The sequence below is a fragment of the Podarcis erhardii genome (assembly GCF_964252035.2).
Source record: "Podarcis erhardii genome assembly, chromosome: 1".
In the NCBI taxonomy this organism is placed as follows: domain Eukaryota; kingdom Metazoa; phylum Chordata; class Lepidosauria; order Squamata; family Lacertidae; genus Podarcis; species Podarcis erhardii.
In genome coordinates this window covers 104,847,727-104,871,509 of record NC_138497.1, presented here as the reverse complement: position 1 = coordinate 104,871,509, position 23,783 = coordinate 104,847,727, and the positions used below count along the sequence as shown (strand labels likewise).

Below are 23,783 nucleotides of genomic sequence, written 5' to 3'. Positions count from 1 at the left end.
CATCCCTGGGCTTAGTCCTGCGACTGAAAAAGAAAAAAAAAATTTGCCGGGGCTGAGCTTTGCCACCAAATGCCGTTAAGTTAAGCCCAGGAGTCAAAAAAAATAAGGCTATCGATTCTACTACACCTCCTTGAAAGTGTCTGTCTCAAGGAACGCGATCGAGCGAGTTTCGTGGCCAAAACATCCTCTCCCTTCCTTCGGGTTCCTAAGCAGCAGCAGCAGCAGCTCAAACAAACCGAAGCTGCTTCCTCCTTCCTTGTGCGGAGTCCTCCCTCCGCTTGCTCCAGGTGGCTTTTCTCCCCTAGAGGGCGCGTCGCAGCCGGCCGAAGGCGCCTCCTTGGCCGCGCTTTGCAGGCTCCATAAAAGGACAAGAGGCGGATCGCTTACTTTCTCTCCTTGAGCTCCGGATTGGAAGGCGGCGGGGCATATAAATCCGGGCAGGGCGGAGTGAAACAAAGCAGTTTGCAAGCAGCCGGACCTGCTAGGAGGAAAGGAAGAACTTTAGAGGGGGCGGCGGAGGCGGTGGCGGCGGCAGGGGAGAGAGAGAAAGGACTTGTCGAGCGCACGGCAGCGAACCGCGCGGTTTCTTCTGCTTTTCTTGGTTTCTGCTCCCCATCCTGTCATTTCGTTGGTTTTGTTTGAGGGAAGACGGGGGGAAGGGCTAAGGACACCTCAATGAAGGAAAGAAGAGCCAGCCAGAAATTATCCAGCAAATCGATCATGGATCCTAATCAAAACGTGAAGTGCAAGATAGTCGTGGTTGGGGATACCCAGTGCGGAAAGACGGCTCTGCTGCACGTCTTTGCCAAGGACTGCTTCCCGGAGGTACGTGTGGACCCGCTTGTCTGAGTTCTAGGAATTTAGCGCTACGTGGTTCTTTTACGAAGAGGAGCGCTGTGATTTCTTTTTGGTTAAAGTTAACTTTCAGCGCTATCTGTTAAATCTGTGGGAAGCCAGTTTAAAGCGGGTGAGACCGTTTTCACAGAAGAGATCCCAGGATGCTTAACCCCCCCACCCTCATAAGGAATCACTAAAAAAAATAAAAATTAAAGCATCTTTAAGACGACCTCTCTCTCGTGCCCTATTGTGAGCCACGCGTGGAATGCGGGATAGAACTCGAACGTTCTTTCTGCGTTCGAATTAGAGACCCATTCACTGAGGCAGTGCCGGTTCAAGCCTCGCGCCCAGTGGTGGTGGAGGGAAAGCTCTTAGATCTGTCCGTATCTTATAGGTCGTGGGTTTCAGCGTCGCGCTGGAATTCACGAGCCCATCCCGCTGGTGTAAATTGCCTATTTTCAAACGCTTTGTTGGTTTTCAGTGAAAACGGTCTAATCCCTCAGTAGTTAGGAAATGGTTAAACAATTAAGAAGGGTGAGGGGCCAATTTAGGCTGAAATCTCTGTAGTCTCTCCCCGCCCCCCATTGAATTTACAAGAAAGATGTGTTTGATACGCGGTGCAAACTTTCAAGAGATGGTAACCTACTATTTGTGTTTTCTCCCTTTCCTTGCCCAGAACTACGTCCCCACCGTGTTTGAGAATTACACGGCCAGTTTTGAAATAGACACACAAAGGATAGAACTCAGTCTCTGGGATACTTCTGGTAAGGGATTTTCTTGCTCGCAGGAATGCCTGTTCTGTTTCCATGCCATTCTGGTGACTCACATTGGTTTGTATATAATTACAAGCCATTGCTGTAGCCCCTGTTGTTAACACCCTGCAGATGATGTAACTACTTGCCTTTTAGTTTTTTTATTTTACTTTGATGGACTTTAATGCAACCTGACTCCTTTCCCTCCCTGCCCCCTCTTTTTAATTGCAACGATTTCTGCATTGTGGTGAGACTGAGACAATCGTGTTTACCTAACTCCCCTTCCCGGCTTGACTCTATAAAGGTTCTTGGGATAATTAACTGAACAGATGGGAGAGGGTTATTATGGCCTATCATGAGCCTTTCATTTTAATATTTGTCGATGCTGCTGCGAAAACCAGCATGTGTTCTCCTTTTGGTAATATGTGATTATACAGAAACAAGGAGCTTAGCAGCTACACAAATGCCTAAGTGTGAGAAGATGTTTTCCTTGCTGAGCCGTGGTCCTCACTCCTCCTCAGGATCTGCTTCTAAGTGTTCCAAATACCCCCCCCCCAAAAAAAAAAACAACCATGCATAGGAAGCCTTCAACTGAGCATAATGAGAAGTAAAGTTACTCATTGGAAGTGTTTGGCTGTAAAACCAGCAGGGGGTGAGAAAGCTTCTGAAGACATGGAAGTTAAGCGAGTGAGAAAGAAAAACTGGAGTTTGGTAGTGGTTGTGATGTTCATTGATTATGTTGCCTGTTTGTAGGTATAGTAGGTATAGGAGACTAGCAGCAGATGAAGCGTCTTAATACCAGACCATTGGTTGATTTCTCAGTATTGTCTACACCAGTGTTTCTCAAACTCTGGCCTCCAGCTGCTTTTGGACTACAATTCTCATCTTCCCTGAGCACTGGTCTTGCTAGCTAGGGATGATTGATTTCCAGCTGCTTTGGATTACAACTCTCAAGTTTGGGAAACACTGGTCTACATTGACTAACAGGAGCTCCTGGGGGTTTCAGGCAAGAGTCCTTCCTGGAGACAACAAGGATTGAACCTGGAACCTTCTGCCTGCAAAGGCTGTCCTCTGTTGCTAAGTTTCCCAAGTCTTGTTTGATTAAAGAAAGCAGTGTTCTTCTACTATTACTCCTGTACCATAATACTCACCTCCTTTCCAAATTGACGGCTGGCCACGTAGTTCAAGTCATTATTGCCTTTCCTATAAGAGTCACAGCCACTGTCTTGTAGAACCTTGATTTGGGGGGAAATGAAGAAAAAGTACAACTTGCTTGGATCAGCTAAGAAATCCAGTTTTGAGGGACAAATGTTCATTTTCTTCTATAGCAGTTGTGGCCAAGTTTCATAATCTTGGGAAGTACTCCAGCAGTTTTTCCCAGCCTCGGGTACCCAGATATTGTTGCACAGCAATTCTCATCATCCCTGACCACTGGGCCATGCTGCCTTGTGCTGACTGGAGCTGTAGTCCAAGGTTGGGGAAAGCTAGTATAGAGGCTGGCTCCATAATAATAAAGTTAGCCCCATTTAGTAGCATGAGCCTCCTTTGTGGAGAATAACATTTAAGCATGGCATTACATGGAACAGAGGTTACCAACATGGTGCCCTTCACACATTGCTGGACTCCAACTCCTGCCATCGCCAGCCAGCATGGCCAGTGGTCAGGGATGATGAATCCAGCAGAATCCACAGGTCACCATGTTGGCTGCTCCTGACATAGAGCATCCAAAAGGGAGCTTTTTTGCACCTTTTTACAACTTGGAAAGGTCACCAAGATTATAATGGCCTTGGAGCCATATCTAGGATGCCAGTTGGACTTCCCTGTTCCAAAGGATGCTAGTTCTGGGCTGTGCTTGGTTTATGGTTGGAAATGAGTGTATGGGAGTCATCGTAGCCAGTATCTTCTGAAGTTAAGATGGGGAACATGTGGTCCTCCAGATGTTGTTGGACTACAGTTCCATCATTGCTGGTTGTTGGCCATGCTGGCTGGAGCTGGTGTTGGTTGGAGTCAGTCCAGCAACATCTGGAGGGCTGCACTTTCCCCATCTGTTCTCTAAAGACTTTGGGGGGGGGGAGGACTTGGAGCATATAGTAGGTTCTTCCAAAGAGCACTCTCTTTCTCTTAAGGACATAATTTCCTATTCTTGTGCTAGTTTATATGAAATGTGTTAAGTTTTTTGGGTTGTTTTTTAAGTTCCTGCAGAGATAATCCATTGGCAGAGATGAGGGCTATAAAGCACCGTGCTTAATGGGGGAGAGTTAAAATCATCTTTGTTCGCTGGCGTTTATGACAGATTAAAGAACACTCTGTGGCAGAGTGCAAGAGGGCGACCAAGGAGAGGGAGACAAAGGAATGTACAGGGTGCTGAGAGCAGCTAGCAAGGGAATGTGAGCGCTGTCTCTTGTCACCAAATGCAGGAAGAGAGCAGACCACCCAACCTAGAAGCCATCCATCCCAGGGCAGAGAAGCAAAATGGAGCTGGAGAAGATACCCCCCTACACACACACACACACACACTTTTCACAGTAGAATGAAAAGCGCAGTTGAATTACTTAATGGCTTTTGCAGTAACTTCAAGAAGTGGACAAGATTTATTTTATTTTACTTGCCTGCCAGTAGCAAGAGCCTAAGCACAAAATCTGCTTGTGGCACACAAAGGGGTGTCCTGTGAGGAAGGCACGTCGAAGGCGATAAAAGGCTGAAGTGGCAAGACTCTGCTTGTCTTGTAAATCTGGCAACACTTGTACAGCTCTTTTGAAGAAACCACAGCTAAGCTCTTTCTGCCTTGGCAGCCTTAACACGAACATTACTGCTGTTGGCATCACTGGAATGCATGCTTCCAGATGTGGATGACAGCTGTGAAGGCTGGCAGTTCTGGTTCTTTTTCATTTTCTCTCTCTCCTACAGGGGAATGCTTGCTGCCTTTTTCACTCTTCTGTGATAAAGCCAAATTAAATTCTCTCTCCCCCCCCCCCGCCTCCCATCGCCTTAGTAGGAGAATGAACATGAAATGAAGAGGGAGCAGCAGAGGAATTAAAAGGGGGAGGGGGAAGTTATCGCATCTGCAAGACTTTATTTCTTAAATATATTTTTTTGTGCAAGAGGACTACCATTAATCTATGCTTTTTGTATCTTGCATAATGGTCAGAAAGTAATGTCCCATTGAACTCAATGAGACTTACTCTATGTGAATATGTATGGGATTAGACTGCCATTGACATTTGCTTGCTCATTCCTTCAGACGTTTGCCACTGGGACTCAAAGTGGATTCTTCTGCCTATTCCAAACTTAGTTATTTATTATTCCATTTATATTCCACTTTTCCAACAAGGGTTGGTTCTATCTCTCTATTTTATCCTGACAGCAACCCTGTGAGGAAGGTTAGATGGACTGACATTGACTAACCCAACATCACCCAAATGGATGAGTGGAGATTTGAACCCTAGCTTCCCTGGTCCTAGTCTAACACACTAACCACCACAGCATACTGGCTCCAGGATTCTTTCTTCCTGGACTTAACATGGACCAAGGCATAGCCTCACATTCTAGACAGGATATGAAAATTGATTCAAAGAGGCCTTCAATATATTAGTTTGGTATTTTACAAACACTTCTTAATGATCTGTGATTCAGTGTATTGGTTATCAAAATACAGATTTGGATACCTAGTTATCTGGGCCTCAGATCTTATGATCTGCCATCTCTGAGTTTGTTTCCTGGTTGTAGATTGTTTAGATAAGATCAGCTGTAACTGAGTTGGAATTATTACTGTATGACAGTTTCTTAACCCTTTTTAAAAGACAGGTCATATTAGTCTAAGCCAAGATCTGGGCTTGGCCTCAACAGTCCTCATTTTCCAGTATGGTGTCATAGCTTAAGTAGGTCAGATCTGCAACAGCTGAGTTGGTTGCAGAGGTTAATGATGAGCAATATAGTGTGATATTTTCCTATCAAAGACAACTGGGGACAACTGTATTGGAAGAGCAATATAGGGTAAAACAACTAAGCTATTCTAGATGGTCTGTCTGGAAGGATTTGCATTATTTAAAGTTTTGGCAGCACTCTTGCAATGCTTTTATAGAGCAATGGGACAAAATAAGATAATTTAAACACATGAAAGATAATATTGGAAATCCTACAGTTTAGTGACTACAGAATGTCTCTACCATAGAATAACCACACACAGAAATAATGACCCACATTTAATGATACCACTTAGGAAATACTATTTTTTTAAGATGCCGGTTTAATCTGATAGTGGTACAGTATTCCCAAGACATTTCCATATGAGTTTATTAGTCTCCAGTGTTAACCTCGTTAAACAAGTATATCTCCTTTAAATCATCACCTGTCTTGCATGAACATTTCTGAATGTTTAGTGTTTCCCATTAACTGAAGTTAATTGCTGTTTGACTTTAAATGCATCCATTTGGAGAAGTAATTCTGGTCTTACTGTAACTGAGGTCAACAGCAAAGATCCAGAAATCAGTAAACAAAGATGAAAATCTCTTTAGGCTTTGCCCTAAACAGTTGAATGGCAATCCATAGACTCCTTCCCCCAGAGCAGCGTTTCCCAACTTTGGGTCTCTAGATGTTGTTGGACTACAACTCCCATCATTTCCTAGCCAGCATCCTAGTCATGGATGATGGGACTTGTACTTCAAGAACATCTGGGGGTCCAAGGTGGAGAGAGGCTGCTCAGAGAGTCAACTCTGTGGAAGCTGTGATATCATTCTGGGTCTATCCCAGCTAAAATACACAGGCGTCACTGAAGCTGCAAGTTGCAATAAGTTGAATGGTTTGCTCTAGCCTTCGTCAACCTGGTGCCCTTCAGATCCTTTGGGAGTTAGTCCAAGGCTGGTTTACAGCATGGTGACCACATTTTTAACAAGAATGCCACACATTCTGAGAGTTTGCTACTCTGTAGTATGTTTGCAGTCTCCAGCAGCTTGTTTAACTTCTAGTTTATCAAGCTGGGGAGCAGGCAGTGTACGAAAGTCTGGTAGAAATGCAAGCACACATCTCTTTGCCATAGCCAGGCCTAGGGTCCTTTCTGCAATAGGGTCCATGTTTGTGTCACACTCTTGCTGCCTGTGCCCTTGTGGCACAGATGGATCACTTATGGATTACAAAACGATACCTACAAAATCTAAGAATGACTTTGCAAGATGTTTTCATTCTGCACCCCTGAAATATCTTGACTTTTCCTGGGGAGGGTATACTGGTATTAAATCTTTAGATGGAGAAATATTTGAGCATTGCACATTAAAGCAATTGGACTGGTTATGTATCTGATTTCCACCCTCTTCCCCCTTCACAGCAGCTGTGGAATAATTTGCAGAAAATCATATATAATTCCGTAGTCTTATTATATGGCATGCAGTAGCAGTAAATGAGCTCATTTTTTAACAAGATCATTTCAGAATAATGTTTGGCCACTCATAGCTTCTTCAGATCCTGTCTAATGGAATCCATAAAGACAATTTACCTGTGTCTAGCTTCTGCTGAATATCCTATCAAAGCTGAAAGACATATTTTATCTTCCCTCATTAAAATTTGACTCTCTTACATAATTCAAATTTCATGGGTGCACCATAAAACCATGAAGCAGTTGCAGCCATCTTATGGGCTTAACTAATATCCCAAATACTTCATGAAATGCAGAATATCAAGGAAAGCTGAAAATGTGGACTTGGGATGGACGTTCTCAACAAGAGTATCAAAGAGTGGCACAAATTCCCAATGAGTTGAGCTTGCTGTGGTTCTGAGGCTCACTGTGTGTCTTTCACTCTATATAGATCAGACAAAACTGCCTGCCTCTGAAGAGTTCTGTATAAGTTCCAGAATGTTGGTGTACCTCATAAAGAGGGTGCTTATTATTGACAAATGAATTAAACCCTGAATTGCATTCTTCCTCTTGTAGTCTTTAGTAACTGGTTACTCAGTTACCCTGAATCCAGTATTCCTTAGCTGGAAATTACTAGGATTTAACTTTAAAACTTTCATGGAGTCAGTTGTTGGAATGTGAGAATCCTTACCTAAGAGATGGGTAGCCTGTGGTCCTCCAGATTTTTTAAGGTTCCAGCTCCCAACATCCCTGATTATGGGCCATGTTGGCTGGGGCTGATGAACGATGGAGTCCAACAACCTTTGGAGAGTAACAGATTCCCCATCCCTGCCTTACTTTGTAAAACAAATACCTTCTACTTAGGGAGAGCAACTTCCAAGCACTTTGAATTTAACTTTTAAACTTCAGAGATGAACATGCAAACTGATAATTTGGTCAGCTTAGGACCTTGGTATGGGACATGCTGAGGCAGTCTTTCACCCCGGGGTCATGGGCAGATATCTGTCACAAAGATCAACCACAATTTACTGCTGGCTGTCAGTAAGTCTGATCTGACATTAGTCTGTAATAAATGGTAGTGGCAGACTTTTCTACTGTTCTAAGTGATAGTGTGATATTTCAACCTCTCTCATCAAAATCATTGCCGTAATCAACCCAAAGCCTGCATGAGGGGAAAAACACCAAGGAATCCTTGGAGTTGTAGTTTGTGGATCCTAAAAAGTGTTAGAGATTATTAGTCCCCACATAGAACAACAGTTTACAGAGCCCTGGCAGATGGGGAATTTATTGTTAGCAAACAAGAAGTCTGTACTTTGAACAGAGATCACATCAGACATGATGCAATAGAATTACTCAGTGAAAAGCCACATAAACTTAAGCCAAAACTTTAGGTTATGCTGAGTCGGCATGTCCTTTTGAGCCTGGTATCACCACTAACTTACCAAGCAGTGTGGACAATCTTTACTTCCAAAGCTCCATTTTGACAGGAGATCTTGTACCTCCTTTGTGGTCCTTGGCTTCCTTTTGGCAACTTTCATGCAAGGTGTAATGGCAGAGTTTTGCTCATCTCCTATCTTGTTATGGGATTATAAACTGCATTTTTTGAGTGTTTAGCTGCTTTAAATGTCCACATGGAGTCAGGCAAATATATACTTTTACACAAGTGGCACAGGCTTACTTTGAAGCATACTTTTAGAGTCAAAATCCTATCATGGCATTCCTGTTGCTCTTGTGGGCTTCCTATTGACATCTGATTGGTCATTGTGAATACAGAATGCTGGACTAGGTAGGACTTTGTTCTGAACCAGCGGGACTGTTACCATGTTCTTATGAAACTATACGCACAGTTCCTGCAAATTTAGAGGTGGCTAGAAATCAGCCTTCCCTAACCTGGTGTCCTCCAATGTTTTGGATTCCCAATTCCGGTATGGGTTATAGTCGCAACAACATCTGGAGGGCACCAGGTTGCAGAAGGATGAAAAAGGTATGCGTGTGTGGTATACATTTCACAAAATCTGGATCTGAAGCTTTGTTGGAGTCACAGTGATTTTGTCAATCTGCTCATTTTCTTTAGTTGAGCATGGTTTCGCATTTTCTGAGACCATCTTGGAGAAAGATTGAACAGAGTATGCTATTGAGCTGCCTTGAAAAGGGTCTGTTTAGACTTGACATGCATTCCCAAGATTCCTCAGGCTCTGAGGATTTTGTTCTGGTAAGGAGATTGGAATGATGAAATGCCCTATTGAATTCTATCTCTCGGCTTTTGTTCTGAGTGGCTGTCTTCTTTGGGCATTGATAAAGGATCCCACTATTGCTTGTTTGAAAGAAGAGAGAAAACACATTTCTTGTGAAGCATCTGAATTCTGCACACTCTCAAAGGGTGCACTTAAAGCCTCCCATTCATTCCCTTGCATTCTTTCCCAGAGAAGAATGGCAGCTTGTCTCGTTTATGTGAAAGCTTCATATACTTGTCTTAGCATGCTGCACTGTAATAACAGGAAATTTTTGTCCATAGTAAGTGTAATCGCAGATCCGACTGGTATAAGTGCATGCCATACGTATGCATGTACATATATGGTGCGATAGACCTCTTGAGGAGTGGTGACTGAGCACTTAGGTATGTGTCTAAGGAATTTTTTTTCCTGGGTGAGGCTCTTCACTCTTCTCTTGAGCAAGCAACGTCTCTGTCCAAATTTTAATGATCCTTAAAAGCAAATGCCTTATCCTGCTCATACCTGTTTGAGAATATTCTGATGAGAAAGGAGGGTGGCAACTATGCCTAGAGCTAAGTGATAGCTGTGGGTGGAAATTGCAATGTGATCTACACCTGCCTAACACTTTGAAATTAGTAGAGGTCATCTAGCACATGGAATGCTGCACCAGGGGCCAATCTGGTGCAATAGATGGAGCACTAGAGCTGGAAGAATTGCTTTAAAATCTCTGCTTCCCATGAAATTCTTTGGTTGACTTTAGGAGATTAATAAGAACAGGAATTAGGGGACCTGAGTCCCTCCAGATGTGGTTGGACTATAGGTCATCTTCACTCTGGGCCATTGGCCATGATGGCTGGGACTGATGGGAATTGGAGTCTAAGAACAACTGGAGAGCCACAGATTCCCCAACACCTTATATATGTGGGAACATAAGCTGCATCAGACCAAGATCCATCAGGTCTTTGGGAAACTCGCAACCCAAAGACAAAAGCTTGTAGTCTGTCCTCACCCCTGTATCTGGAATTGAGGAGTGCATGGAGGTTTCAGATAGTTACTTATTAAGTCATTGATAGTGGATCAGGTGACAGGAAATAGCACCTCTCCAGCCTGAAAAATCAGATAGCCAGTGCCAGTCAGAGTAACCAATGCCTGGCTAGACAGACAAATCATCTCATGTCCTCATGGATAATGTCCACTTCCCTTTTCCCAATAGTAGCCTCATCAGTAGTAATCCTCATGGGGGTTTGTAAAGATTAAGAACTCAAAAAATAAAATAAAATTAGCTTCCATAGATAGGTGTGGGCAGATGGACTTCTGCATGTTTTGCAAGAATACCTTACAGCAGGAGTAGCCAACACAGTGTTTTTCAGACATGGTTGTACTACAACCTCCATCCTCTCACCCCATTGGCCTTGCTGATGGGAATTGGAGTCCAATAACGTCAGGCTGCTGCCTCTGCAATACAGCTGTCACTTGGCAGTACTGCCCCAGTAATAAAATGGACCCATGCCCATTAGTTCCCTGAGAAAGTATGCCTTTACCGGTGTTGTCCAAACTGCAGCCTGACAAATGTTGGCTCTTGGGACCCAGCCCAAAGGTTAATGGCTGCTTGCAGAACCGATAAGAGAGGCTGTTTCACCCATTGCCCGTGCCTGCTTTGACAAGGCACATGAAATCAGATATTGTGCTAGGAAAAAGGAAATCTCCACTTCCTGCAGAGGTTTAAATAGCCTGTTGCACGTTTAACTCTTGTGCTGAGAGATGAGCATTACGATAGGTTTCTGACGCACTGAAGCTATCAGTAGCAATGCACAGGCATGTGATTCGAGGCTGTGGAGAATCTGGAGGAAACTTTCAGACTGAGCAGACCACCTTCTGTTTGCCAAGGCTTCAGCCCATATGTTCCTGTTTGCTTCAAAAGTAGCATTCCTCAAATTCTTTCCTTGTGGTCTTTAGCTGCCCAGCTTGTCTGTTTTTTGAGACGAGTTCCTTTTGCTGTTTACCTTACTACGCCCTGAAACAGCAGGAGCTTCTTTTGCCAGGAGGAGGAACCTGCACACAAGCGTCTTTCTAATACGATTGCATCGTACAGCCCTTGAAAGCACTGTTTTCATTTCATCCATTTAAATCCCGGAGATTTTGAATACAACCAGCTTCCCCAACTCCAGTGGATGAACCTGACCTAACACACCTAATGTGTTTCCAATAATCCTGTACATAAATAGTAAACTCCCTTCTCCCAAGTGTGGATTCTTGTGCAACCAAAATGGGCAGCACCTCACAGGATTGGCTGGTTATGGGGAATTCCAAAGGTGGGAGAAGTACAAAAAAGTGTGTGGGAACCCTCAGTAATAGTCCAGTGAGAACAGAGCATGCTCAGTGGTTGTGGAACAGTGACTTTTCAGAGGGAAAAACTTGGCGGGCGGGGGGGGGAATCTTCTTTGGCGATCACTTATAGCCAAGTAAGATTCTTCAATTCGAGTGCTTGTAGGCCAGTGTTTCCCAGTTGTCGGTGTTTATACTACATTTTATAAGATTTGCCTTGGGAGAGTCTTTGAGCCTCTTTTGTTGACCACCAGCATTACGCCTTCCATCTTTAAGTTCGGAATAGAGTAGTTGCTTTGGAAGACGATAATCAGGCATCCACACAACATGACCGGTCCAACGAAGTTGATGTTGAAGAATCATTGCTTCAACACTGGTGATCTTTGCTTCTTCCAGTACACTGGCATTAGTTCACCTGCCTTCCCAGGTGATGTGTAATAGCACATCCTGGAAGATGACATGGTTGGCAGGAGCATTTTACGTGGTTGCAGGTCCCACCTGAAATGTTGATAAGTTTGAATTCTATTCCTCTGGATTCCTGGGAGAGAGCTCTTGGTCATTTAAAATAAGCCATAGAGTTCCTTGAGAGATGGCCTGTTTCAGCAAGCTCTTTTGCCTTGCCGGAAGCTGCCAAAAAGGCAGTGGCGCTCAACGTAAATACCAAAAGAGAAATCCCCTCTAATTAGCTGTTACAGGTACGGATGATGATCCTGATGTAATATATTCAGAGGATATTAATAATTACATATAAATGCATTTTGCCAGACACCATGGGACCTATGTGGGCTGTGGCTGTGCGTAACAGTGATGACTGAGTCTCCGCAATGTTTGACACACTGAGCTGAATGTGGCCCCGATATCAGTGGTTGCTGGTCGAGATTATTCTTTGCAAGTGAATTATAAGTTGCCGGGGAGCAACAGCAGGACCATGTGGGCTTCCCAGAGGCATCTGCTTGGACACTGTGGGAAACAGGATATTGAATGAGATGGACCACTGGCTTGATCCAGAAGAGGTCATCCTGGGATTAAAGGGATCGCGACCCTTTAAGTTCCAGGCAGGCAGCACAAATAGGAGGCTTATTAAGCCATGGTGACCACAGTGTATGGTTGACTTGTTGAGTCAGAGGCTGTGCAAACCTGTCTGTGCACTCCTACAACTATGCAAACAGCTCAAGGCAGGGAAAGGCATTTTTTCCCTCAGGAGGGACCAATCTCCAGGTGTGTTGCCTTGTGTTGTTGCCTAGATGCAGGTAGTTAACCCTTGACAAGATCTCCCAATTATGTGGGTACCAGTGTGGCTCTTCATAGCAAATGCAACTACTATTTTTCCTTGCATACATCTTTTCTCTTTGCTGAAGGTGATAGATTACTGGTCTTAGTTACTATTGAAAGTGGTTGTGTAAAAACTAGCATTTTGCAGGAAGCACATCTGCCCTGACTTGGAATGAACCTAATCACATGTGCAGGTCCAACACCCAAGCAGATTCTGAAAGGTTCTGGGATAACAACTGGGCCTAATTTACATCTGTAGCTACTGATACAAAAATTAGGCATGATGTCGTATTGCCATAGTCCTTCTAAATCAGTTGTGGGAAAGATTTCACCCTCTAGATGTTGCTGAACTACAGCTCCCATTGGCACCAGCAGGCATGGCCAATGGCCAGGGATGATGGGAGATGTAGTTTAGCAAAATCTGGCGGGCCAAAGGTTATCCACACCTGTTCTAAATGGAATAAGAAAGCACTGTTTAAAAAAGAGATTTTACTAGGTGACCTTGGCTCAAAGTTAGGAGACTGGGGAGCCTGATTTTCTAGCCATATTATGCATTAATAATCCAAGCTCATCAGAAGAGTTTCAGATTGTTTTGACCTTTGAATGGAAGCTCAGAACTGCACCTGTGTAACTCATTCCTAAGCAGCAGCTCAACATGTGCATCCATCACTGCTGCACGGATTGGCCAGTAGAAAGCCTTACATCAGTATGGGAAAGGCCTGCATGGTCATGGTTTGACACGCATGGTGATCTGCTGTACCAAGCTTTATGGTAGCCACCACAAAGATGGTGCCGATTTGTTTGAAGCTGACCTAAATTAACAATAACCTACTGAGGATATGGAGGCAGTGGAAGATAGAAGTGCTTGGCGTGCTCTGGTCCATGGGGTCACGAAGAGTCGGACACGACTAAACGACTAAACAACAACAACAACACTGATAATAATAATAATAATAATAATAATAATAATTTATTATTTGTACCCCGCCCATCTGGCTGGGTTTCCCCAGCCACTCTGGGCGGCTTCCATAAAAACCAAAAATACACTAAAATATCACAGATTAAAAACTTCCCTGAACAGGGCTGCCTTAAGATGTCTTCTGAATGTCAGGTAGTTATTTATCGCTTTGACATCTGATGGGAGGGCATTCCACAGGGCAGGCGCCACTACCGAGAAGGCCCTCTGCCTGGTTCCCTGTAGCTTTGCTTCTCGCAATGAGGGAACCGCCAGAAGGCCCTCGGCGCTGGACCTCAGCGTCCGGGCAGAATGATGGGGATATGGAGCACTCTTGATTCTGGCGGGTGGCGAGATCTTGAAAAAGTGGGGTGAGGAAGCAAAGGGAAATATAGCAGAGGGATGGATGGAACGCTTAGGGTGCATCATTTAACTGTGTATACATAATGTTTCTTTTCTGCCCATAACATGATCTCACTTATTTCAACAGGGTCTCCTTATTATGATAACGTCCGCCCACTTTCCTACCCAGATTCCGATGCCGTCTTAATTTGTTTTGACATAAGCCGTCCAGAAACACTTGACAGTGTGTTGAAAAAGGTAAGTGATGGAAAATAACTCTAAATGTATATGCAGAGCTAAGATATGTCACTGCTGCCATCTGCATATATGATCTTGAAGTGTAAAAGCCAGGCTGATTATTGCCGCACTCCCAAGTATTATGCAAACCAACTGAGAGGCTAAAAAATATTAGTCCATTGCTCCCCCAGGTTTCAAGTGTGTTGGCCCAGGCAAGTGTCGATCATGGGGTAAAGGTGGCTTTCACTTGGAAATCCTCTAAGGTTTAGATTCAAATCCTATAGCCTGCTGCACTGAGGGGGATTCGGGCTCTAGTACCTTGCGAAGGAACTCTTAGCTCAGTGGGGCAGCATGTGCTTTCCTTGAAGAAGGTCTCTTGATTTAATTCCTAATAATAGACTTTTGGCAGGAGTGGAGAAACTGCAGCCTTGCACATGTTGAATTCTTAGCACTCATCCTCCCTGACAGTTGGCCATGCTGGCCAATGCTGCTGAGATTTGGAGCCCAATTACATCTTGATGGCTTATAGGTTTCCCATCCCTGACACTCAGTTATATTACCTCCCTGGCCAATGGTATTTGGATAGGTACTGCAATCAGAGTAGACAATATAAGGGCCAGAATGGGGAACCAGTGACTTTCCAGATGGACTCCTAATGCCCATCAGTTCCAGCCGGCATGGCCAACAGTTAGGTATGATAAGAGTTATAATCTACAGCATCTACAGGTCCACAGGTTCCCCATCCCTGATAAGTAGTTAGGTGGAATCCAATCAGTTTACTTTGCAGCTTCATAGTTGAATGTATATTGACAGGATGCACAATTATTGGCATACTGTTTTGATCAATGTAATTAGTATTCATGCACTTAACAAGTGAAAAGAGCCAATATCCGCATGATCCTTGTTCAGCCACACAAGGAAAAGATCTCTGGTCCAGATCTAATTCCTAGAGTCAGACTAGAGGCCAATTCTTCTTTGGTGTGCCACAGTATGAAGACTCTCTCTTTTATATTTTGCTGCATACTTCTTAAAGGCATGCACCCTTCCTTCTGATGCAACTTCCCCTTGAAAATGAAAGAAGAACCAGAGTTTGAATTGTTCAGTAGTCATGAGTGAGCCAATCCTTGCTGATTTTGATTTAATTCGGAGGATATCCACCAGGAGCTCAAAAGTAATATATATATATATATATATATATATATATATATATATATATATATATATATATAAACACACACACACACACACACACACTTGCTCTGGGATAGTATGTTTCTCAATACCACTTGGTGGGAATTGCAGTGTTGTTGCACTTAGGTCCTGCTTGCATTCTTCCCATAGGCATCTGATTGGCCACTGTGAGAACAGGATGCTGGACTAGCTGGGTCTTTCATCTGATCCAGAAGGGCTCTTCGTAGGTTCTTAGTGGATGACCAAGAGGCCATGTGCATAAATGGAGGGGTGCCGTGTGTGGATGAGGCTCAAGTTAGATTGCTGTCAGGAAGAATCTTCCAACAGCCCTGGATGCTATCAGACATCACTATTTCCTGGGTTTCTGGAGAAAATGGCTGCCATAATCTTTACTGTTTGCATGAACAAAGTCCTTGGGATCAGCTGGTGCTACCTTGCCTTGGCAAGTTTTGGGGAAGGGAAGGGGTTACATAATCCTCTTCTCCGATAGTGAGAGCTCTTAATTCCCTTTCCACATTTTACTTCCTGCTACCGGTTCAGAGAGGTCAAAACAAACATTACTCATGCCCTGCTTACTGTTGTCATGGCCAACATCAACAAAACTTTGGAATTGAGTTTGTCTGTGTCAAAGGCCTAATATGACCTACAGAGGTGTAGCCCAGTAGACTCAGGAAAGTTGAGAAAAGTTAAGATTCTATGCTAACAGATTGACTCGTGGTGCAACATAAGCAAGTCCCTAGAACTCAGCTTTAGTTACTTCCTACGTCGCAAGTGTATTGCAGTGATTAACTGCTGCGGAACACAACAAACAGTAGTGCTATTGTTGATTTTATGTTGGGGTGCGTCACTGACCCTCAACCTTTCTCAAGGCTCCAAATACATTAATAACTTCAGCCTGCAACAGGAAGCACTTTTGACTTGTAGATTCTCACCTTATACTTCTGTCGCATCAGTCTTTCCCATATCTTTCCAAAAGGTGTTTGTGGCAGAGTTAGGGTAGATCATGACCCAGTTGTGAGCTGCAGACCATCAGTTGGAGACAGTGGTGTATGCAGAGGGTGCAATTAAGCAAAGTAAGCTGTTGCTAAGTCCCAGTAAATTCATTGGGACTTAAATATAAGTAGCCCTTTGCAAATATTTCCTGTGCAGCTGGGAAACCTGGAAAATGTGGGATTGCACAGAGCTCTTTATACATGTAAATGATATGTGCAAAGACCTTCCCCAGCTTGGTGTCTGTCCTGTAGATGTTTTGATCTACGAAACCCATTTCCTCCAGCTAGTAAGGCCAGTAGATTATGGGTGGGATACAGAGCTTCAACTGGAAGTCAGAAATGGGAGTCCACAGACATTATCTCGTCCCCTCACTCCATGCATTGAAGTGCACATGACTTGAGTGAACATTAATTCAGTTTTCAATGGTTTGTCCATGATTGTCTATTTTGCTGAATTGCATTCATTTTTATGCCCTGCAATGTACTTGAATGGTAGAATTCCTGTTCATGTGACCCCCTGGCAATTGTGATTTTTTACATGCTAGTCCTCTGCACCTGGGGGAAGAACGTAGATGGCATTGTATTCAAGGTTTAAGCTTCACATTTTAAGTTCCCTGCAGTATGGACTATATACCATCTGTGTGTATGACATAGGTTAAGACCATATTTTTGATCTAATTATATGCTTCTCCTTTGTTGTAAGACCTGCTTGTAACTTGGCATTTGGGCAGCTGTTCAAACTTGCTTTGAGAAAACTCCCTTGATTATATCTATTCAGTCAGTTGAGTGAATGAGTCATAGGGAGGGAAAACGTAATATATGCTGTGGCAGCTGGCCTATCTGTAGGCAGGTAGGGATGGATGTCCTCATTTTTAAAATAATATTTTATTCCTGGTTTTCATAATACAAGAAATAAACAATAAACCATTTTTTTAAAAAAACCAAACAGAAGTATACATAAGCTCAGATGAAGTACATTTTTAAAAACTGAATAAATGCATCAAAAAGTTGGGAGAATTGCAGATTTTGAAGGATTGCTGTACTGGTGTATTTCAAATTAGTTCACTTTAAAATGTGAACCAAACAATTTCTCCCCCGTCTTTCCTATCTGCAGGGAGTGCTACACCAAATGTTTCCTTCTAGTGCTTCATTGTAGTACAGCTGACAACTGAAGCATGATTCTTTAAAGCATCTCATTGCGTTAGATGGCCGCCTCAGTGTTTCTTATGGCAGCAGGATACTAACACTGTACTATTTTTACAGTGGAAAGGTGAAATCCAGGAGTTTTGTCCCAACACCAAGATGCTTCTGGTTGGCTGCAAGTCTGACCTGCGCACGGATGTTAGTACACTAGTAGAGCTGTCCAATCACAGGCAAACACCAGTATCTTATGATCAGGTAAGTGCTATGTCGTGTTTTGCTTGTTAATGAATGATGCACACTTCTGACTTGATTCATTCAAATCCTCCTTGGGGCACAGTGCTGCAAAGAGTGTTGGTTATATTACACCACTTTTTATCACTGCTGGTGATCAGCAGTTGGGATCTGTACTTTTCTTATATCAGGTGCTGTGTGATACTGACTTAAGGGGTTGTAGGTCACTGGTAGAGCCCATGTTTCTTAAGCAAACAGTTCAGTCAGTAGCATCTCCAGCTGAGGCTGGGAAGGGCTTCTCTCTAAAACCCTGCTAAGCCACTGCCAGTCAGTTCAGACCATTCTACCTGGCATCCTGCTCATGTTTATCCACATGTCTTGGACTATAACTCCCATCATACCTGCCCATTGGCCATTCTGGCTGGGGCTGATGGGAGTTGTAGTCTAAGACTTCTGGAGGACACCACGTTGGCACAGCCCAGTGTGGACAATACTGCGCTAGACAGATCAGTGGTCTAAGTCAGTTTAAGGCAGCTTCCAATGTTCCTGTGACTCAGTCAAGATGAGGAAAGTGGGTGCCAAGCAGTGCTCGTGTTGTTGCATAGTCCCACTTCATACTTGGTATTGCATCAGGCTGATGGAGAAAGTGCCTCTCCTCATTAGTGGGGAGTCCATAATTCTCCCCAGTAAGGAATAGGGAGCACTAGACACAGCATACCCTGCAGTTTATGCTCCATCCACATTTGTCTGTATTCTGTTCCTCTTCCACCCATTTCCTATGTTGTTCAATCTGGATAACTAAGCCGGCCATAGGTCCACGTGGTTTTAATGTGTTTTGCTCTCTCGCTCTCTCTCTCTGGAGAGGAAGAGTGCAACCTTTGTTTCCTTTTGTATTGGTAAGCAATAAAACAGAACTGCTCTTTTTCTTTGAAAAGAACCACTGCGAGTGTGTATACCTCTTCAAACTTGAAACTGGACATTTATGTAAAAGTAATTGCATGCCTTCCTCTCCCCATGCGATTATGACATGAAAACTACATAGTATTTTGTAAAGCTCCATAAACATCAGTCTTGTGTAAGACCAACAATCTGCCCACTTCTAAGGCACACTTAACTGGAAGAAAATTCCATTGAAATTGGTGAGGCTTACCTCCAAGTAAATTTGGCTGGGTTCTTTTTGGGCTTCAGTGTCCCATTTCTTCACAGTGTCTCTGTTTTTGATAGAATTGTCTAGTTGTATAGAATGCTATGGGCTCCCCCCCCCATTTCTTTTTTACATCTCACAAGGATTGTACACTTTAATGTCAAGTGACAACTGGACCGAGGTGGGTCGGGACTGCTGATTCTCTTAGATCTGTCAGCAGCCTTTGATATGGTCAATCATGATCTTCTGGACCACCGCCTCGCCAATGTGGGGATACAGGGCACAGCCCGACAATGGCTGTGCTCTTATCTCTGGTCGGGGACAGAGGGTGGCGCTGGGGAGGGAGATGTTGTTCATGTTTGTTGAAGCTATTGGGTGTTGGGAGTCCAACAGCATTGGAACACCACAGATTAGGCCATCCCTAGAATAGGGACAAGAAAGACCACAGTGTCTTTCTGTTTTGGGTGGTGGCTTCCAAGTGATAGTCATGATTCAAGGCTTTTCTGGTACATTCCATAGCTGCAAACGTTGGCCTCCAAGGGCTGCATTTTTGTAGATTATAAATAATGTTTTTCTATAATAGCATATGAAGCAGGGTTACTCCTCCATTCTTCTTCTCCTCAGTGGTTTCCAACAAAATGTTTTTGACTTTACTCACTGGGAATTAATTGACTAGTACAATCCAAAACCCTCTGATTGCCACTTCAGTCATTAGCAGACAGGCTGTTTAATTAATGTTGACTGAGTCTCCTATCCCCATTCTCTCCCTCCCTGCCCTCCATTAAAAAGTTTGCACAAGGTTGTGTGTCTGAGGATTGCTTCTGTTGGGGAACTAGTTCAAAATTCCAACTGCTTCTCTGAACATCCAGTAGCCTATGGTTTCTGGAAGTCTTCCAAATCATCTCAGTTTGACAGGATGTAGTACAGTGACAAAGTACACGAGGCGTTTCCTAATGTCAGTGGCAAACCTTTTGTTTGTACAGCCTCAATCTTTAGACAGTCCAAGTTCTAGTTAAGTGGCATTTCCCCCAAAACTCTGGTGCTACACAGGAAATCCCTGTAGCATTTTGTTTTTCTCTTATCCTTGAAAGAGCTTGTATCCAGAACTGCAGTGGGTGACTTCCTTATCTATGCTTTGAAAGCTTTTGGCAATTTTGTGCGGTGGTAAATAGCAAGGTGGGACTAGAATGCTTAATTTGTATGGTAAACAGGGTTCCCCTCCCCCAAGTTTAATCCTATTGATTTAGAAAAAGAGTTGAACGTTTTGACTGACAAATAACTTTTCCCTTGATGCACCTGCACCACGTTCTCTAGGCACACGCTTTAATTCTAGCCATGTTTATCTGGAAGTCAGCCCTATTGATTTCAAGGTCAAACTATTCTGTATGCTTGCCTCTGGCATAAAACTGGCCCTGCTTAGAGATGGAACAGATGCCATCTGATGTTTGAAACCCTGCAGCTAGCATAGACTTCTAGTTTCTGAAGGGCTCCAGTCTGTTGCTTTAAGGGAGCTTAGAGACTGAATTCAGTGGGGTCACCTGCTGGCATATGGCTGGATTTTTCTCTTCTGCAACTAGGTGGGGGTTTCTTAAAGTCAACTACTGTAGGTCAGAATCTGAACACATTAAACTATTCAACCTGTGTTCAGGGGGCAGGGGGAGAATGGCAGACACCCAAACCTAAAACTCTATCTGCTGCATAAGCAGTGGTTTGAACCTCAACAGATAAGGCAAAGTAGCCTCCTTGGCAAGTGAAGTCCTTGCAAACTCCTTAACCCACTGAAGGCTAAAGTGTCACAAAGATCTGGTCTGTGTAAGGAGTTGTTGCTGGTCTTGCATTCCCACACATACTATCTTTGCTAGAGGGAAGTATTGTCCTCATCTCTGGAAATTTCCAGAGGTGTGAATGACCTTGCATGAGATCTGCTGGTGGGGCGGGTTAGCAGGAACACCAGCCTAGGATTGCTGATGGCCACAAAGACACACCACCAGTACTTGAGACCATTGACCTAAATTTATGAATTGCTGTGGATAGAGAACCCTGGCCTCCATGTGGGTTAGGGCTCGAGGGAATTGGAGCCCAACAACATCTGAAGGGCTCCATGTTGGCTACCTGTGCTTGGTCCTACATGCCCTTTCAGGCCAGAAACAAAAGGGTAAATAGATCAGATATCTTTTTGCAGCTATGTTTGTACTCCTCAGTTCCTTCCTTGTAAGGCTACTTTGTAAGCTGGGGTTGAGGGTGCTTAAATTGAAGATGCTCTTGGTCTCCATGTCCAATGCAGAAAGTCTTAAAAACTGGTATGGCCAATAATCTGCAAGTTCTAGGTTGATTTCTGTATTTATAAGGACAGTGGATTCTCCTCCTTATTTGCCTGATGTGTTGCCTTTTGTTTCCTCAAAGCATTATCTCTAAAACAGCATCCCAGAGTAATGATGGTATGGCTTGTCTTAGTTCTCTCTGGATTTCTGTTGATGCCTGTAATCTAATCTATTCTCCTCTACCTCCACAGGGTGCAAACATGGCCAAGCAGATTGGAGCAGCCACATACATTGAATGTTCAGCCTTGCAGTCAGAAAACAGCGTAAGGGACATTTTCCATGTTGCTACCTTGGCCTGTGTGAACAAAACAAATAAAAATGTTAAGCGGAACAAGTCTCAGAGGGCAACTAAACGAATTTCACACATGCCAGGCCGGCCGGAACTTTCTACAGTCACCACAGATCTGCGAAAGGACAAAGCGAAGAGCTGCACAGTGATGTGAAGGATTTTGTTTCCTTAAATGGAGGTAGCAAGGACAATTGTGTTTGGGTGGGATAGGCGAAGACTCAACGAGAAGTGCCCAGTGAAAATGGTCTCTTGTAAGGGCATGCCAGTGATAAAAGGCGATGATTCACCTTCCGTAGGCAAGAAACTGTACTTGGGGAGCTGGTATGTAGAGGAAGCAGTGGGAAGAGATGGATTCTGAAGGGATATCAATGTTACTTGGATGAAATACCAAATACGAAGGAAACTATGTGAATGTGCTAAAGAAGTGAAAGGATTGGTAGCACCTGAAGAAATGATGTCCTGGAGGATACTTATTTTTAGATCTATTTTTTGAATACCGACTTTGATTTTGATTACAATCTAAAACGTTGCTTAAAAAAAAAGAAAGTCAAGATATTCCTATTCCCTTCATTGTGAAGCTTGCCCCTTTGAGACTGTTTGGTTTCCCTCCCCCACCAAAAAAGAGAGAATATGATTGCTTTTCCTCTTGGTTTATGTTAAAAAAATAGGAAATATAGGTCATCCAGAGGAAAACACTTCATTAAAAGAGGCTTTAAAATCTTTTTTTTCCCCCCCAAGGCAACTAGAGAAGGAAGAAATTAAAGAAATCAGTAATAAAATAGCCTTCATAAGCTTCTAATTATATGGAATGAAGCTGAAGAAATATCTGTTAAGAGTAGTTCTCAAACACAGAATCTTCCTCTTCTCCATTGTGACTGTAATGAGAAATTTGATAATGGCCTGAAAGTCAATTTTTTGGATGGCTTCTTCATAAGGCAATTGTATACTGTATGGACGTCCTGTTGCAAGACCTAAACAAATGGTGCTAAGATATAGTTATAAAAAGGTCCTTAATTAGAAAGGAATTTTAGTCTTACTGCCCTCCTAAGCTGCTCCCTGGGTGCGAAGGAGGCCAAACCCAGCACTGTGTAAGGAAATAAGTGCTGCTCTGCTCTATGACTTTTCTACAATTCTATACTGGGTGTTTTTGTTTTTTGTTTCTTTTTTTTGTGTTTCGTTTTTTAAGTTAGCACATGAGCCAACATACCCAATTATCTCTTATTATGATGCATCTCTAAAATGGCTGCATATGGATGACTGTCTCTTATTACACATTTCTGTTTACTTGTAATGAGCACTCTGAGGAAATAAGGGGAGGAGGAACCTGAAGAACAGCGGAGCCTTTAAGGGGTCCCAAGTGGAAACTGGATATTGCATTAATCCTAAAGGTCTAATGCAAGCATATCCAGACAGTGATCATTAAACATTACTTGTGTGACCCAGATTCTGTCAAATTCCTTTTCACTGACTGATGACTATTGTTACATCCACTAAGCCAATCTTGAAAATAGTTTGCAGATGTTGTTATGCTTTAGCAGACACAGCAGAACTCTGCCGAGGGTGTCTCCAGGACTTGTTGAATGCAAGCATTTTTCTCAAATGCTTCATTTTTGAAGTATTATTTCCACAAAAATTCCAGATATATTGCCACCATAATATGCTTTGGATTGATGCAATGGTATGCTTAAGGCAGTATTAAAAAAAAAAAAAGCTGGCAAGTGCTTTCTGTATTTAAGTATTGTAAAAAGAAAAATAAGTTAACTGTTTCAGCAAGACACCCCTCACTTTTTAACATATGTCCGTCACTTTGTATGTTTGGTTATTGTTTCTGCAGTATTTATTTTTTTCTTTTAAATAAAAAAAATGTTTAGTCGTTGGTAAAATCTCTACTTGTGTGCTGTTCTGTATTGCCCACTGATTGCTTGCATACCTTAGGCTGTAATATAGACCAGTGTTTCCCAACCTTGTGCCTCCAGCTGTTTTTGAACTACAACTCCCCATCATCCCTGACTAGCAAGACCAGTGGCAAGGGATGATGGGAATTGTAGTCCAAAAACAGCTGGAGGCACAAGGTTGGGAAACACTGATATAGACCACCCTGAGGATAAGCCTCTCTGAACATGGTGGGACTACTGAGTAAACATGCTTCTACTTGTAAACATACTCAGGACCTGTGCTATTTGTCTAGAAAA

The 23,783-nt window shown here is 43.2% G+C and overlaps 1 protein-coding gene and 1 long non-coding RNA gene across 2 annotated transcripts; one reads left to right on the top strand and one right to left on the bottom strand.

The window, feature by feature from the left end:
* The first annotated feature begins 456 nt into the window (after positions 1 to 456).
* RND3 (Rho family GTPase 3) lies at positions 457 to 23,474 on the top strand. Its single transcript, XM_081873610.1, has 5 exons — positions 457 to 825; positions 1,514 to 1,601; positions 14,192 to 14,301; positions 17,727 to 17,861; positions 21,494 to 23,474. The coding sequence occupies exons 1-5, from the start codon at positions 676 to 678 to the stop codon at positions 21,743 to 21,745; spliced, it is 735 nt and encodes a 244-aa protein (XP_081729736.1). The 5' UTR covers positions 457 to 675; the 3' UTR covers positions 21,746 to 23,474.
* Positions 1,513 to 12,145, bottom strand: LOC309348924. The gene is made up of 2 exons (XR_014159588.1): positions 6,548 to 12,145; positions 1,513 to 6,141 (listed from the first exon to the last, which is right to left on the bottom strand). It is a non-coding gene; the product is annotated as an uncharacterized lncRNA (long non-coding RNA).
* Positions 23,475 to 23,783: the final 309 nt, after the last annotated feature.

Coding starts and splice junctions, on each gene's coding strand:
- RND3 (XM_081873610.1), top strand. CDS start 676: ATGAAGGAAAGAAGAGCCAGCCAGAAATTATCCAGCAAATCGATCATG. Junction 1,602..14,191: donor CAGTCTCTGGGATACTTCTG/GTAAGGGATTTT, acceptor TTATTTCAACAG/GGTCTCCTTATTATGATAAC. Junction 17,862..21,493: donor CACCAGTATCTTATGATCAG/GTAAGTGCTATG, acceptor CTACCTCCACAG/GGTGCAAACATGGCCAAGCA.